The sequence below is a fragment of the Polypterus senegalus genome, chromosome 8 (assembly GCF_016835505.1).
Source record: "Polypterus senegalus isolate Bchr_013 chromosome 8, ASM1683550v1, whole genome shotgun sequence".
NCBI classification, from domain to species: domain Eukaryota; kingdom Metazoa; phylum Chordata; class Cladistia; order Polypteriformes; family Polypteridae; genus Polypterus; species Polypterus senegalus.
The window spans coordinates 124,826,089-124,843,886 of record NC_053161.1 but is presented as its reverse complement, the minus strand read 5'-3'; the positions used below and the strand labels follow the sequence as shown (position 1 = coordinate 124,843,886).

At 37.0% G+C, this 17,798-nt stretch overlaps 1 protein-coding gene across 1 annotated transcript in view; it reads right to left on the bottom strand.

Annotated features, from left to right (window-relative positions):
- Window positions 1-17,798, bottom strand: part of ptprq (protein tyrosine phosphatase receptor type Q) — a 205,438-nt gene that overhangs the window by 35,871 nt on the left and 151,769 nt on the right. The window contains exons 35-38 of the mRNA XM_039762178.1: window positions 17,229-17,448; window positions 16,740-16,818; window positions 10,882-10,976; window positions 10,464-10,592 (exon numbers count right to left, since the gene is read on the bottom strand). Of these exons, the coding sequence (XP_039618112.1) occupies window positions 10,464-10,592; window positions 10,882-10,976; window positions 16,740-16,818; window positions 17,229-17,448 (523 nt within the window). The remainder of the gene's footprint in view (window positions 1-10,463; window positions 10,593-10,881; window positions 10,977-16,739; window positions 16,819-17,228; window positions 17,449-17,798) is intronic.

Below are 17,798 nucleotides of genomic sequence, written 5' to 3'. Positions count from 1 at the left end.
GAAGATTTATAAAATACTTGCATATTCATACTAATGCTACATTAATTCACTATGAAACATAATGATGATAAACAGAAAAATCACATAAATGAGGTTTGCAATAATAATGTCAATATACATAACATTCTCAGACCTGCTTAATTCTATTAATAATGTTCATTCATCATTCTAAAAAGTAGATAGTTTATTTTTCCAATGCTACCTGTGTTTTTGTAAAAGTTATTTTATGACTGTTTTTTCTCTCTCTTATTCTATATATACTGTTTATTTAATTGCTTCAAAGCCTGGTACATTAACAATTTATAGATGCATTTATTTAAGCCATTTTGTAAAATAAAAAGGTTTAATATAATGGCAAAATGATAACATAAATCGAACACTGAATCTTACAAATATTTCTGTCTGTAAAGGTTCCGAATTTGTGTGGTCACCAATTACTTCCTGTCAAAGAACTATAACTTTGGAATAGTTGGCATTACTTAACATTGGATGAAATTAAAAAGGTACAATTGCTTAAACCATTTTAGTTTATTAGTGTTCCAGTTTAACAGCAATAAGCATGTGCCTACTGGGATGGCTGTCAACACAGTGACCACCACTGCTGTTAACATGTGACACTTTCAAAACAAAACATGAACACAGGTGGACAAAAAAATCACCTCACAAGAAGAACAGCCTTCAGTAATTCAACATATGGTTACTAGCCTGCTCTTTCCATCTTGTACTGCCACTTACATATACTGAGAGTCTGCAGTGGTGAACATCAGTTAAATAAAGTCAAACAACACAAAACAGCTTCAATGGCTTTTTATTATTGTGCCACCCAGAGTTTAGAGCAGCAGGACACTGAAATTTTAGTACAAGGTATTCTTAGTCTGTGATCTACGAATAAATTACCAGCTGCAATTACCTAATAAAAACAATGTCTCCCAGAGGAGTTTCTTTGGCAAGGTATGAAACTTCACTGTTCAGAGAAGACAGTGACACTTTTAAAACACTAAGGAACAATGACTTTTCTAATGTAAAAATGGTATGTCTCTGTCTAATAGATTATTTTCCATTGCTTCTTTCCAAAAAGACTTATTCAGTACATGTTATAAGAGAGTAAACCGCAAGTTATACCTCAGGTATTGGTAAATACCTGAGTTTTTTAAGATAAGCCAGCACTTCAATATGTATATTGCCCTTTGGGCAAAGAGGCCACTGGAGTTTATGTGTGGTAACAACCAATATAACATACACAGAGATATTACTCTGCTAAAGGGATTGGATAGGCACACAGACAGACAGTAGTGGCCAAAAGTTTGGGCAGTGACACAAATGTTGTGTTTTACAAACTTTGCTGCTTCAGCCTTTTCAGATTATTTTTTACATGTTTCTATGGTACACTGAAAAACAAATATAAACATTTCATAAGTTTCAAAGGCTTTTATTGGCAAATACATCAAATTTATGTAAAGAGGCAATATTTACAATGTTGCCCCTTCCTTCTTCATAACTTCTGCAATTCACTCTGGCATGCTGGATATCAGCTTCTGGCCAAATCGTGACTGATTGTAATCTATTCTTGCCTTCTAAGTGCTTTTTGAGAATTGACCTCAGGTTCTCAATTGGATTAGGATCTCTGGAGTTTCCTGGCCCAAACTTTCAATGTTACGATCTTCGAGCCACTTTGTTATCACTTTTTCCTTGTGATATGGTGCTCCATCTTGCTGTAAATACACAGATCATCACCAAACTGCAGCTGAAATTTTGGGTGAGTTGCTCTTGTTTTGATACCATTCTTTATTTATGGTAGTGTTTTTGGGCAGAATTGTGAATGGGCCCACTCTCTTGGATGAGAAGCAACACCACACATGGATTGTCTCAGGATGCTTCACTGTCGGCATGACACAGAACTCATGGTAGCATTCAACTTTTCCTTCTCCAGACAATCAATTTTCCAGATATCCCAAAGACTGAAGGAGGATTCATCTGAAAAATAATAGTTTTCTGCTGTCTAATCCTTGTACTTCCTATAGAATTTCAGTCTTTCCTTGATGTATGTCTTGGAAACAAGTTGCTTCTTTGCTGCCCTTCTTGACACAAGACCGTTGTCCAAGTCCTCACTGTGCGTGCAGATCCATTCACATTCACCTGCTGCTAATACTGAGCAAACTCAGCACTGGGGACAACACGATTCTGTGTAGCTGAATCTTCAGGAGGAGAGGGTCCTGGCACTTGCTGGACACTCTTAGCTGATCATTTTGTGCCAGGGCCAAAAAACGTGAAAAAGGGTTTTTATGATAAAGTTAACTTTTTATGCTAATAAAGCTCTTTGCAATAAATTAATATGCATCTGATCACTCTGCACAATAATATAAAAACAATGTGAATTACAGAAAAAACTGAAGCTGCAAATTTTGCAAAACACATTTGTATCGCTGCCAAAATCTTTGCCCACTACTGTAGATAGATAGATAGATAGATAGATAGATAGATAGATAGATAGATGAGTGAGGCATTATAAAGCCATATTGCTTTAAGTATAGGGGAGTCCCAGTATCATTTCTTGACACACTTCTGCTAAATAATTTATTGGCTGAAAGTACTTAATAACAGTATGTCAAAGAGAGGATGTGCAGTTTTGTGTTGTGTTCAATGCCCAAATAAACTTATGAATATGATGATAATGATATCAAATTTAAGTCCAATGTATTTCAGTAAGTGAAATGAAGTAAAATAATACAAAACAGCCATAGTTATCTCTTAAGGTATTAAATTCAGATAAGTAGTTATTATATTAATGATTCTGAATGCTAATTTTAGAATCTGAATGAAAGGTAGAGAGAGAGAGCTTGGGAGCATATGCTGCACCCACCACACAACAGGCATGAATAAATATATGTTGCATAGCCCCTACTAATGCTTTTAGGCAGCCTAATCCTTTATTCCAAACATTATTGTGTTGTGCTCTGTCAATCTTAAGAATGGGGACAATCAGTATATGCATTCATGGCAGAGAATTTTTTCCATGACAGGTAATAGACCTTTCTATGTTATCACTTTACAGTAGCTTAGCTAATCTAGCCCCATTGACATATTTGAGAACCTTGATAAAAACCTTCTTTCCTCAGAACTAATACCCTTCATTCTTGGATTTAGTAGCCCTTTTTTGGACTTTTTATAATTGTGTTATGTTCTTGTGATAACATGAAGAGAATATAGCATTGCACTAAAAGCACCTATGGGAGGGGCCAAGGAGGTTGGGTGCAGTGTGAGTTGGGTGGTGGCCGAAGGCAGGGACCTTGGCGGTCTGATCCTCGGCTACAGAAACTGGCTCTTGGGACGTGGAATGTCACCTCTCTGAAGGGGAAGGAGCCTGAGCTAGTGCGCGAGGTCGAGAGGTTCCGGCTAGATATAGTCGGACTCACCTCGACGCACAGCTTGGACTCTGGAACCAATCGCCTTGAGAGGGGCTGGACTCTCTACCACTCTGGAGTTGCCCCCGGTGAGAGGCGCCGAGCAGGTGTGGGCATACTTATTGCCCCCACTGGAGCCTGTGCATTGGGGTTTACCCCGGTGGACGAGAGGGTGGCCTCCTCCGCCGGGTGGGGAAGGGTCCTGACTGTTGTTTGTGCGTATGCGCCGAACAGCAGTTTGGAGTATACACCCTTTTTGGAGTCTCTGGAGGGGTTGCTAGAGGGCATACCTTCTGGGATTCCCTCGTTTTGCTGGGAGACTTCAATGCTCACGTGGGCAATGACAGTGAGACCTGGAAGGGCGTGATTGGGAGGAATGGCCCCGATCTGAACCCGAGCGGTGTTTTGTTATTGGACTTCTGTGCTCGCCACGGATTGTCCATAACGAACACCATGTTCAAGCATAAGGGTGTTCATATGTGCACTTGGCACCAGGACACCCTAGGCCTCAGGTCGATGATCGACTTTGTGGTCGTGTTGTCGGACTTGCGGCCATATGTCTTGGACACTCGGGTGAAGAGAGGGGCGGAGCTGTCAACTGATCACCACCTGGTGGTGAGTTGGCTTCGATGGTGGGGGAAGATGCCGGTCAGACCTGGTAGGCCCAAACGTGTTGTGAGGGTCTGCTGGGAACGGCTGGCAGAGTCCCCTGTCAGAAGTAGCTTCAACTCCCACCTCCGCAGAACTTCAACCACGCCCCGAGGGAGGTGGGGACATTGAGTCCGAATGGGCCATGTTCCGTGCCTCTATTGTTGAGGGGCTGACCGGAGCTGTGGCCGCAAGGTGGTCGGTGCCTGTCGTGGCGGCAATCCCGAACCCGCTGGTGGACACCGCGGTGAGGGATGCCGTCAAGCTGAAGAAGGAGTCCTATAGGACTTTTTGTCCTGTGGGTCTCTGGAGGCAGCTGATAGGTACCGCAGGCCAAGCGAACTGGCTTCGGTTGTTGCTGAGGCAAAACTCGGGCATGGGAGGAGTTTGGAGAGGCCATGGAGAACGACTTTGGACGGCTTCGAGGAGATTCTGGTCCACCGTCCGGCGCCTCAGGAGGGGAAGCAGTGCAGTGTCAACACCGTATATAGTGGGGATGGTGCTGCTGACCTCACTGACGCTAGGGTCGGTGGGAGGAGTACTTCAAGACCTCCTCAATCCCACTAACATGCCTTCCAATGAGGAAGCAGAGCCTGGGGACTCTGAGGTGGGCTCTCCCATCTCTGGGACTGAAGTCACCGAGGTGGTCAAAAAACTCCTTGGTGGCAGGGCCCCGGGGGGGGATGAGATCGCCCGAGTTCCTTAAGGCTCTGGATGTTGTAGGACTGTCTTGGTTGACACGCCTCTGCAACATCGCATGGACATCGGGACAGTGCCTCTGGATTGGCAGACGGGGTGGTGGTCCCCTCTTTAAAAGGGGACCGGAGGGTGTGTTCCAACTATAGAGGGATCACACTCCTCAGCCTCCCTGGAAAAGTCTATTCGGGGGTCCTGGAGAGGAGGGTCCCCGGATAGTCGAACCTCGGATTCAGGAGGAACAGTGTGGTTTTAGCCCTGGTCGCGAACAGTGGACCAGCTCTTCACCCTTAGCAGAGTCCTGAGGGTGCATGGGAGTTTGCCCGACGGTCTACATGTGTTTTGTGGACTTGGAAAAGGCATTCGAAACGTGTCCCTCGGGGAATCCTGTGGGGGGTGCTCCGGGAGTATGGGGTACCGGACCCCTGATAAGAGCTGTTCGGTCTCTGTACAACCGGTGTCAGAGCTTGGTCCGCATTGCAGTAAGTCGAGCCGTTTCCAGTGAGAGTTGGACTCGCCAGGGCTGCCCTTTGTCACCGATTCTGTTCATAACTTTTATGGACAGAATTTCTAGGCGCAGCCAGGGTGTTGAAGGGGTCCGGTTTGGTGGACTCAGGATTGGGTCACTGCTTTTTGCAGATGATGTTGTCCTGTTTGCTTCATCAGGCCGTGATCTTCAGCTCTCTGGATCGGTTCGCAGCTGAGTGTGAAGCGGCTGGGATGAGAATCAGCACCTCCAAATCCGAGAGCATGGTCCTCAGCCGGAAAAGGGTGGAGTGCCCTCTCAGGGTTGGGGAAGAGATCCTGCCCCAAGTGGAGGAGTTCAAGTATCTCGGGGTCTTGTTCACAAGTGAGGGAAGAATGGATCGTGAGATCGACAGGGCTCTGCATCGGTCTGTCGTGGTGAAAAAGGAGCTGAGCCGTAAGGCAAAGCTCTCAATTTACCAGTCGATCTACACTCCTACCCTCACCTATGGTCATGAGCTATGGGTAGTGACCGAAAGAACGAGATCGCGAATACAAGCGGCTGAAATGAGTTTCCTCCGCAGGGTGTCTGGGCTTTCCCTTAAAGATAGGGTGAGAAGCTCAGTCATCCGGGAGGGGCTCAGAGTAGAGCCGCTGCTCCTCCACATCGAGAGGAGTCAGATGAGGTGGCTCGGGCATCTGATCAGGATGCCTCCTGGACGCCTCCCTGGTGAGGTGTTCCGGGCACGTCCAACCGGGAGGAGGCCCCGGGAAGACCCAGGACACGCTGGAGGGACTATGTCTCCCGGCTGGCCTGGGAACGCCTTTGGGATTCTCCCGAAGAGCTGGAAGAAGTGGCCGGGAGAGGGAAGTCTGGGCCTCTCTGCTTAAGCTGCTGCCCCCGCGACCCGACCTCGGATAAGCGGAAGAGGATGGATGGATGGATGGACTAAAAGCTTCAAAAATGTATTATGCAGAAGAAGCATAGCTGCTTTTGATTTGTACTCCACACAGCATTATATACACTACAACTTTACATTTTACTGGCCTTTTAATTGATTCTTAATGTGTTCAGTAATTTTCAGAAACAAGTTCACTGAAACACCAACATCTAACTTACAGGATATAGTTTCTAGTTTCAGACTACATCTCTTAATGGAACCTTTATTTCCATTAAACTTTATTTTACACATGCCCGGACAGTACATATCTAATTTTGTTCTGGGCCGTCTCTATAGACTTGGCTACATGAAGGGTATCTGCAAATTTACTTCTGATGTATTTTCTGCAAATTACACTATTTTAATTATTTTTTTCTATTCATTTAATATATATTTAACACAGCAGCAGCTCCAATACTAACCCTGACGAAACTAAACTTTTTAATTTAATTCAGAAGAATTGCACAACAATTTATTGGTTTCTGCTGTTTACTTAGTTTAACACATTGTTGTACTGCACTCTTTACAGTACATTGTGACCCTACCACTAACACTAGGATGACTTAGTTCTTCCCATATAATAATATATAGAACCTTTTTTGAAAGGCAAGGTACTAAAAATAATAATCACGTGGTTTACAATCAAATCCCTTTAATGTCTCCTTTCAAATCCTAATAGCACACTACTGTGTTTAACCACCACATTTTAGTAACATCTAAGAGGTGAAAACATGAGAAATAACATGAATTAGGGGAGCATGTGACACTTCCATTTCTGAACATTTTATTACCCCTTGCTTTTTTAAGCACTTTTCTTCTATTTTGACTTTACTTTTACTGCTAAAATTCTAATGGACATTTTGAATTATTATTTACTAACTGTCTTTTAAAATGTATATTTCTTTTGACATTTGCTTATTAGTTAGTCTTGGCATTATGGAGTTACTTTTCTTTGCTGATGTCTTTATATTGTTAACTCTGTCAGATGATGTCAGGCTGGTCACTGCTTTAAATTTTCAGTTTTGAACAATCCTACATTGCATTCAATGTTATTTTAAATATATAACTCACACATACTGAACCATTTTCATATCAACACATATACCTAAATTATGTAAGGCTTTATTGCATTCTATTGAGTAGTGTCATGCTTAAGAGGAATTTGAAAAATCAGTTGTTTTTGACCTTTCAACTTTTTAGTGATTATGCCTTTGAATTTCACTTTAGATTGGCCACTTTTCCCTGCCTTTTTGTATATTTGACTTTTTATATTTCTGAATATGATTCTACTACCACAGATGTATACTTTTAGTTTAGAATTGGTAATGTTAAATTGGCCCTTAGGTGTGTGTGCATGTTTGCCCTGTGATTGACTGGGATCCTGTCCAGGGTTTGTTCCTGCCACACCACATTATTGATATCTGTAAGTTATAGGAAGGCAGTACTTGGGTCCAAAATCAGTCCCTGATATTGCCTTTCTGAAATTTAACTTGATATCCTTAATTATTTACTGATTTACCCTGTCAAAACATTATGGAATGTATGTGATCAAATGATCAGTTGGTCTAAACAATATTAAGTTTAGACAAGATACCCTCTTAAGCTACTTTGATGATTCAGACAGGTTTTAGATTCTGCTTAAAAATAAATTTAATGAAAATTTCAATATACTTTTATAAATGTATATTTTAAAACCTCTTGTCAGCAATATAGGTAATTTTAGCTTGTTGATATTCTTTTCAATTACAGCTTGTTGATAATTACAATATATTTTTTCACTTTCATAAAAATAACCATTTTTAAATGTATTCCTTAAATTTACTGCGTAATACTGCTGAAATGTTACATGCAGCTTATTCTAAAGTTAATTTCTCCTGTTCTCTCAACTATCCTTTGCAAATACCCACCCAATTCCTCAGTGTCTCTCCATCTCAAATGTAATCCACCCCAATGGTGCCTATTTCCTTTAAAAAATTCTATACTACACTAAGCTTTTAGCGATACCTGAAACTTTCATCTTACCTAGACTGGTGCATAAAGCAAGATGAAAAGATGAGCTTCCTGCATCATAGAGAAGATCCTCTTCCTAAGCTTAGGATCTAGTACTTTTAATTTTTCTTTATATACAGTCAAGAAATTCTTACCCTACCCTTGTCATTTGTTCTGATATGGACAATTGCAATAATATTCACTCCAGCTGTGGCAAGGATCTCATCCACCTGCCCAGAGAGGTGTCCAATCTGTCCTTCAATCACATTTTGGATTGATTTAATATTTGATATTCTAGAACTCTTTAATCTTTCCTATCACTGTGTATTGGTTCCAGCATCATTATCCTTCCTATAATCCATCTACCCATCCATCCATCTCTTCAAAGAGCTCAAAACAGTTAGATGCACCTTTAACTGTGTGACTGATATTTTTGGAGAGTGTACATTTCTTTCTGTATAACTGTATCCAATAGGTAACACATCTATCTTAGATTTGGAATCTCGTCTCACACTGTCCTGTGCGAAGGATATATTCTATTTTCAAAAGATATTTTGGAGAATTTTTCCCACTTTTCCTATTCTAGAGGCATGGGTTTACATGGTTTCCCTTTGAGATATGAGTCTTCAGAAAGCCATCTTTCATGAATCCAAGCATCAAGCGAAATCAGCATGCAGAGTTCTTATTTTCTCTCTCACACAGACTGGAGTGCTGCCTGCTTGGAATTGATCTACTACAATATGTAGAAATTAATTCACTTATGTCCCACCCATCTTGGAGATTAAATGTTCAGATACCTTTTTGACCTCCACCTGATTTCATCCACTTTGTGTCTCTAGATGATACCTTCTAATGTGGACTGATGATGCTTTTAACTCCTCTAATAGCTATTAACTATATAATAACAAGAATATTATAACAGATTTAAACTTATGGTGAGCAAATGAAAATATAAAGCTTTTCAAAACTGAACATAGCTGCAAAAAGTATTGAATTATGTCTTAATAGCAACCAAAACTCAGTTTTAAGGGCAAATACAATGAATGAAACTTTGGATGGAACAGATTTCTAAATGACATGTTCCTTTTGTTTTCACAGCAAGCTGGACCTAGTGTATTCAAATGTTAATGCCACTTAATGTAAACCTTTTGTATATATTTTGTATATCATTTTGTTTTATTCCAACATTTTTAAAAGCAGCATTTCTTGTTCACACACAAATAGCAGAAGATCTTTAATATGGGCATGGCCTGATTACATTGCAACAAGGAAGCCATTTCATGGTAGGGCATGACCAGAACTAACAGAATTTTTCAAATGGAATAAACCCTTTTGATTTATAGATGTTTGCTGCAACCAAGTCTATTCTTTTTCTACTATATACAGTATTATACAAGAGAACTAATAATAGTACTATCATTTGGTAAATCTAGTGTTATTCTATTTTAATGAAAAACAGTTTTCATTTTCAAAAACACTAGAGTTTAAATACAATTTTAAATATATATTAGTTAAGGCAGTTTCTATTCTAAGCCTGAAAGGCACCAAGGAAGAGCAGTAACATTTAATTCTGTTGACCTGAATAGTGTGATCATGATTGACCAATTCATTCCTAGTGGCAAGGCTGTGGAATGTCAAAAACTCTTTTTGATGATTCAGATGAAGGCAATGCATTCCATTATCAGACACTGTAACACAAACCTTAAAACCAGAGGACGAGAATATCTATTTGATAAATGATCACGAAAAAAAATGGACAGTGGTATCATAGGATACACTGAGTTTAACATACAGTGGTTATTGACTGAAATGTAATATCTGCGGTTTTGTCTGTCTCATACACTTTTCTACTGGATTAACTAAAATAAATGTAATCCACTAGTAAATACGATACAATATTTTGTTATACTTTCACTGAAGAGTAATTTGCTAAAATACAGCTTGAAAATGTTATGAATAAAAAAATAACACTAACATAAATATGCTTACAAAAAACTAAGGCTATTTCCAGCTCATTTACATCTTATACAGTATGCTATACATTCTAAACTTTTATCTGAAAAAGCAGCAGCCATGCTTTCAATTTAAACCACACTTAATTTCCCACAGGCTGTCACCTAAATTTTAGTTGTATTGGAGATTAAGTGCTTTTCTTTATGCTGCAGTTAAGAGTCTGAAAGATTAAGGTCACCTTTGAAAAAGGAGCCCATTGACCTGAATAAATAAACCTGTTACAACACACTGACAAACAAGTTTAGGTCACAAGAAGGTCAGAGCCAAAAGTATTTTGGCTACTGTTTTATCCATAGGAAAAAGAACTCACCGAGTTAATTTCTCCTCCTTAAGTTCGAGGTCAGCCACTGTTATCAGCTGGTCAAGCTTGAATTTGGTGTCGATGATTTCAGCATCACGAGGAGAATAAGTCCCACCTTCTTTCTGTTTTTGTCGGATTCTGAAAAAAACAGCATAAAAACATAACATTGATGTCATCAGTACAAAATCTCCCAATGCATTAAATATATTGTTAGATCAATGTGTTATTAGTTAAAATGTAAGTCATATCTTTATGCACCTCTGGCTCTTTCTTTAAGTAAAAAACAGATTACAACAGAAAATCACAATATTAAATAACAGCATGTATTGTATATATCAGCAATATATTGTGCAGAAATATTTCATGTAGCTGTCCTGCTGAAGTGTGTGTTACATGTTTAATGATATGACTCTTGGTATCAACTTACCTTGCAAAAGCATAGATTGCTGCCACCAAAAGGATAATCGATAGCACACATAAAGTTACCGCCAGAGTGATCTCGACAGCTTGGTCAGACATGCCCTCCACTGCAAGGAAAATATAATTCTAAGTGTATCTTTCAAACTAGGAAAACACTTCTATAAATAAGCAACTTTTCATAGCACAAATCAGCCAAATAATTATTACAGTTTTTGTACTAAAATTTCATTATATCAAGTTAATCATAATTAATGTTCCAAAAACCAAACAAAATGCAGTGTTTCTAAAACAGGCAACTGTCTATTGTTGTCAGGGGATTAAATTCAAATGATTTATGTACATTTTCCCTTTAGTTGCAAAATGTATAGCTGGCAGTATAGGATGTTGATGATTCCTGAGATTATATATTTGCAAGAATAAATTTACACCAGTTTCAGAAATTATTACAAGATTTACATACAATATTGTAATACAAAAAACTATTGAAATATTATTTTATATTTAGCAGTAAAATGCCATATTACTGAAAAAAACATTATGAGAATTTCCCAGAAAAGAAACCAGATAACTTCCAGGCTGAATATGACAATATATGGTCCCTAGCTAGAAAATCTGTGATCATGTTGGTCTTTTGAAGGTGAGAGTGAGGAAGACTGGCAAGAGGACAATATTTCCTGCCAGTTATTAGCCTAAGGGGTCTTTTATAAACTTGCCTGTCCTGTATGGATGCATTCTCTCACTAATAAGGAGGTAAGGAGACACCTAACTTATGCAGGTGAGTGTGCCATGTGGTGTCAGTCATGTTCAATATTCTAGGTAATTTTTTTTAATTATTACACAGAAAAGTAAGATCGTTAGAGGATTTCTTTCTAAGGCACTATTTACATTTGCAGAGTTTACTGCTTACTAGTGGCACTTATCATTCCAGATTAGAATGTGGGATCTTTTTCTTTCTTTCTATCTCTCTCTTTTCCAGACAGTCCTTGCCTTTTGCCACCCTAATGGGAATGCCTACCTAGGTAGCTTGAGACACGAGCACCAAAAAGGCAATAAATAAATAAAATAATAAAATATATATACTCTATGAACATAAAAATAAGGGATGAAAATTAGTAGAAATATAAATTACCAAGCATCTACCCAACCCAAACTGCTTAATGCAACTGAGGTATGCCTAGATGGTGTCTATCCTGGGTACAAGGCAGGAACCAACCCTAGGCACCACAGAGCAAAATATCCAGTACACAAACACAAAAGAAACAGTATCTAACCCTACTGAGAATATAATAAGTTGCCCCTTATAATATGATTCATCCTCTGAAATAGACATACAACAGTCCCATGAGATGCAAAGAATTAAAAAAGAAAAAAAACAACAGCACCAAATCTCTCCTTTATTTACTGTCTTTACATTTTGTTGATGTAAGCTATAGCAAAGCCCTGCACTTCCTTTTCCACATTCTATTATACTGATCATATTCTGTAACATATTCTTCACACATTTAGGTATTTTGAATTTCCAATATAAAGTACTTATTTCCTTACCTGTATATGTGCAGTAGAGAAAAAATATTTTATGCTTTTAATGCGCTTAACATTTTAAAAATCATATTTATATGTTTTTTGTTACTTTTATTTTAAAGTAACATATAAAATGTTAGCAAAATAATGTGGTTAACAATTTCCAATGTCTCTTAAAATTAGCCTACAATAAAGAAGGAAGACATTTACATCCGGCTAAGTCTTTGTGAGATGAGAGAAAACATATGCTAGAAATGTTTCAAACAAAATGATCAGTCTCTCAGAATAATTTTTTACCGCATACAGTCATTTCAATATTTTAACAAGGATGTCTGGCTAAAAGTAATCTAATGTAGCATGCAATCGCAATGTGTTAGAGGAATAACAGACAAAGCAATACATTTAAATGGCATCAAGCGGGCAAAACTGTTTCAAGGTGATGTGATAATCCTCAGTATTCCTCGTGTATATTTGTCTACTGGACTGAAACACAACCTCTCCTCTGTTTATCTCTTTTAAAAAGTTGAAAGAGCACTAGGTGAAGCTATTTTGTAATATGTAAAAAGTCACCTTTAGAACGTTATGGAGCTTAACAGTTTCTGTACTAATTTTAGTTTATTTAGCTGAGTTCATCCTGAACTTAAAGCTCATGTAAAATGTCCAATATAAAAATGTACCCTGTTTAAAAGTGCATGTTTGCATTCATCTATCCTTCCATCCATTCCCCCACTTTCAAACCCTTTTAATTTAAATATATAGGATTGCAAAATATTTAAAATTGTTAAATGTTGATTTGTAAGATGTGGGTTTTGCAAAATTGAAAAAATGGAAAATATAGAACAATGACAATAATAATATTTCAGGCAGCAGAGTATAATAGTAGTAGCACTGCAGTCTTCTTTATTGTATAATGTTTTTTATAGGTTTTTCTGAATACTCTGGTTTCCTTTGTCAGTCTAAATGAGCAGTTTAGGTTGATTAGCATCTCTACATGGACCATTTCAGCATAAATATGCTGTGCAATGGACTGGAATTTCATCCAAGGTTAACTCGAAACCAGTGTTTCTAATATTCCTTGTGGCTCGTTTGAATGAAAAATTCAAGTTCAGAAAAAGGACAGTTGACTAATAATTCATCTGTCAATTTTATTAACTACTATCCATGGTGTCCAAGTAATTCAATCCCAAGTAAAGGATGGTTGTAAGATGGGCCAATAGCTTGAGCTGAAAGCCTAAGTATTGCAAAGCACACACATAAACACAGATGGTTAAGCCTCTGTGGTACCTTTAATTGATAAATACTGTATAATTATATATTCTTAATTTAGATTTAAGAATAATTTGCTAGACTGATCCAAATGCATGTTGTGGCATTATTTACTAGTTATAATCAGAATATACATGTTTGATTATAATAGGCATATACTAACAATGTACTGTAGAATACAAGACAATACTTCAAAACTTTGGTAAGTGTATACTCATAACTATATTATTATAATCTAAAAATAGAGATCACAGCTCATTTAAATTTACTGTAAATAACAGTAATTCTATAATCCTCATGAGGAAATTATTATCTACTTATTGCTGCATACATTCAAATTCACTGACATCCACACGTATACTTATAGTGGTAAACAATGTTTAAAAGTCATAAATGAGTACCATCATTCATTTTTTACAAAACACATGTTTCATGTCAATGGTGCTGATAGCTCAATCTGGTTTTTATGTCACAATTGTGCCGAAGATAACACTATGAATTTACATATAGTTGTCTGTGTTGTTCTGGAAATAATATAAATCACTAATAAGAAACAAATATATTTTTCCACCTACAAATAGGTTTTGATTTGGACACTCTATAATATATATATTTTTTTTCTACATACATTAGTTTTATATGTACATTAATTAAAAAAGTTAATAAATGTCTTAATGCTGTAAAATTCAGATTACTTAGTCAACTGATTTGAAACTTGAACCATTTTATTTTTTAGTTACATTATCAATGAGTCAGTTTTCACATTTGTTTATTAAATCTATCTAAATATTTTTGTAATAGTAAATCATATTCAAAAATAACAGTAATAATATAATGCAGTTACTTGGGATACTCCTCTGGTTTTTTAGGATCAACGCCATTCACCGAATTCACATTACTAGAATTGGCAAATTCTGACAGTAATTCTGATTTAATTTATTTATCCACTTCATTTTTTACACTACGCTCCTTCATAATCAACCAAGTAGAAGTCTTATGTTCTACATTAAGATGATCTTGTCATAATGAAACTACAGAGCACAGGTGTTATCTGTTCATTTTTTATTAAGAAAATGAAATTCTGTAGGCTTTTTTTATTAGTGACCATAAAAAATTCTAAAGTAATTAAAATTCCTTTAAAACATACTTTTAAAAACTAATATAACCTATACACAAATATTTATCTATAATACATCCATCCATTATCCAACCCGCTATATCCTAACTACAGGGTCACGGGGGTCTGCTGGAGCCAATCCCAGCCAACACAGGGTGCAAGGCGGGAAACAAACACCAAGCAGGGCGCACACACACACACCCACACAATAGGGACAATTTAGGATCGCCAATACACCTAACCTGCATGTCTTTGGACTGTGGGAGGAAACCGGAGCACCTGGAGGAAACCCATGCAGACATGGGGAGAACATGCAAACTCCACGCAGGGAGGACCTGGGAAGCGAACCCAGGTCTCCTAACTGCGAGGCATCAGTGCTACCCACTGCGCCACCATGCCGCCCTCTGTAATACATAAGCAATAAAAAAAATTCTTGTCATAATTACAAGTCACAGTTCTAATAAAATGCTCATAAGATTTTTATCAAGATGATACAAGGCTAATATACATAACAACTTTACATGTTAAATCAACATATTTGGCTGATAAGCTATGAGGGCAAATCCTTATTTATCCGCTCTGTTTCTAGTTACAGATATGTGCTGCTGTACTAAACACAATCTCATCTCTTCATCCTCAGGCAAGGACTGTCCGTTTTAATTAGAGGTTCATTTGAAACTTAATTTCTTTCAATTTCTGCCAAAAATTAGCATCTCTTTTTTTACAATCTGCTGTTCCTCTCCATGCACAGCATGACTCCACTGATTCTCTTTTCTCAGTTTATTGCTCCACTTTATTTAATGTAACAGCCATTATTCCTGCTTTCACTGTCACCTACAGTGTTAATATCTGTTGCCTGTTTGTAGAAAGTTTGGCAGCAATATGACACATGCAATTCCTCAAGTACTGTAATACTTTACATAAAAGACCACTAAAGTTAAATTACCATAGAGCTTAGACAATCAGATTATGAAAAATAGTGTTCTGAGATTGACTAATTTACTGATCACTTATTAAGTCATTTTGGGTGAAAAGTGTCCAATCTCGACTGGCACTAAATAGATGGGAACATCATTAGCAATTACATATGTTAGAAAGCTACATTAAATAGAGTACATTGTTGTTAACAGGACTTTACAATATCATGTAGTTAATAATATAGCCCAGATAGGCTTGTGGTGGCTCAAAAGATGTCATAGGCAGCATTATTTTAATTTATGCAATGCAATAATGGCTTTGATCAATGTGATGATGTTAGTTGTTGGTTTTGGAGGGTGTGTGACTAATTGTAGTTCACATTTCTAAAACATGACATTTTTGAAAAAATCATCTGATGGCAAGTTAAAGTCCCTGGATGCTGAGGACTATGGTGGAAAGCAGGCTTGGAAGTTTGCTGATAAATTATAGTGTCAAGCAGCAAGAAAAGTGAGCTGGTGTAGAAGTGGATGATTAAAATAGGAAAATATACAACTTGAAATTACATCTTGCAAGTCAAATTTGAAGCCGTAAACTAATCCCTAATTAAAGTTGCACAGAATGCTAAAATTTTGTTCAGTATGCTCTATTTGGGATATCTCAACAAAATCTAACTTTTGCAGCAAATTAAAAAGTGTGCCAGATTCCAACAAAATTGGTTCATTTGGATCAAAGTTGTTTCATGCAGACAGACAGACTATACATGAAAGAATCTAAAAAAGGAATGTTATGGACCATGGTCCCTCTACAGTCTTTTATCAATATGTCAAAGTAATGAGACCTGCTATACCTGAAACATCCAACCACAAATAACTTAAAAGAGATATGTATTTTAGGTTATATGGCAGGATCACTTTAAGAAATGCCAACAGATGTAAATTTTGAATATCTTGTTTATACTCAAGATTCCTTTTGTCCCGTGGTAAATATACATATAGATCAGGGAGCATTTTTTTTTATTGGCAAAAAATGTTAAAAAGAAAGACTTTACCTAAAGTTTTCACTGGATTTGAGAATTCTGAGTCAGTATACTGTCCTTTAATATTTGTTGCCCTAAATTTGAATCTTAAAATAAAAAAAAAAAAATAAATAGATAACAACAATCACAAATACATGATACATAACAACAATCACAAATGTGTACTAAATATAAGTGATTGAAAGTAATTTAATATATTTTATTAAGTAACATTGAATATTTATATTGTTATGTAATTTAATATATCCTATTTAGTAGAACTGAATAATTATATTGTCATCTGTGCATTTCAACTGCATTAAACTATTCAGAAATGTTTGAAAAACAAAAATGGAAAATAACACATGCACACAAGACAGTAAAGTTAATGTAAAAGTACAGAAAACAAATGCAAGAAAAATTTGTTGTAGTTTACAACTAAGTCCTAATAAAATGTTTTCAATTATTAAGATACTAATTTGTTGTCTTTGGAATGGCATAAAGTAGTCTGACATACACATATTGTTTGCCTGGCTTTAAGGGCCCATTGCAGATCTCCTGTTCATTTTCTGGAAGCATGCAAGATTCTTCAGCACCAATTGTGTATGTTTCATCTGAGAAAGGATTCTTTCGACCGTCACTGCATTGTGGGTTTGGGAAGCCCTCATTGGTAAAATATGGTCTTGGCTTCTTAAAAAATGCTTCTTTCCAAGTGCTTATATTGATGTCATTCTTCACTATGAAATCAAAAAAATAAAAAAATGTAGAAAAAAACATGATTATTTTACACTATGCATGTTTAGCATAATTAATTTATTTCAATACATAACAATTGCCTCCCTGTGGAACTTTAATTATTTAGTACAATCTTGTTTATTGACTTCCCAGAACAGAAACAATACCTACTCTTGCAGATAAAAATACATTTTGAAAGACAAAATATTAATACTGCCATGCAGTGTTAAGTTTAGTATGAAAAATTCAAAATAAATAATGTTTATATAGAATGTAACAACTTGGATATAACAGAACTAAAACTACAATAACTTCCAAATCATTACTAATTGTTAATAGACTATAGCTTTTT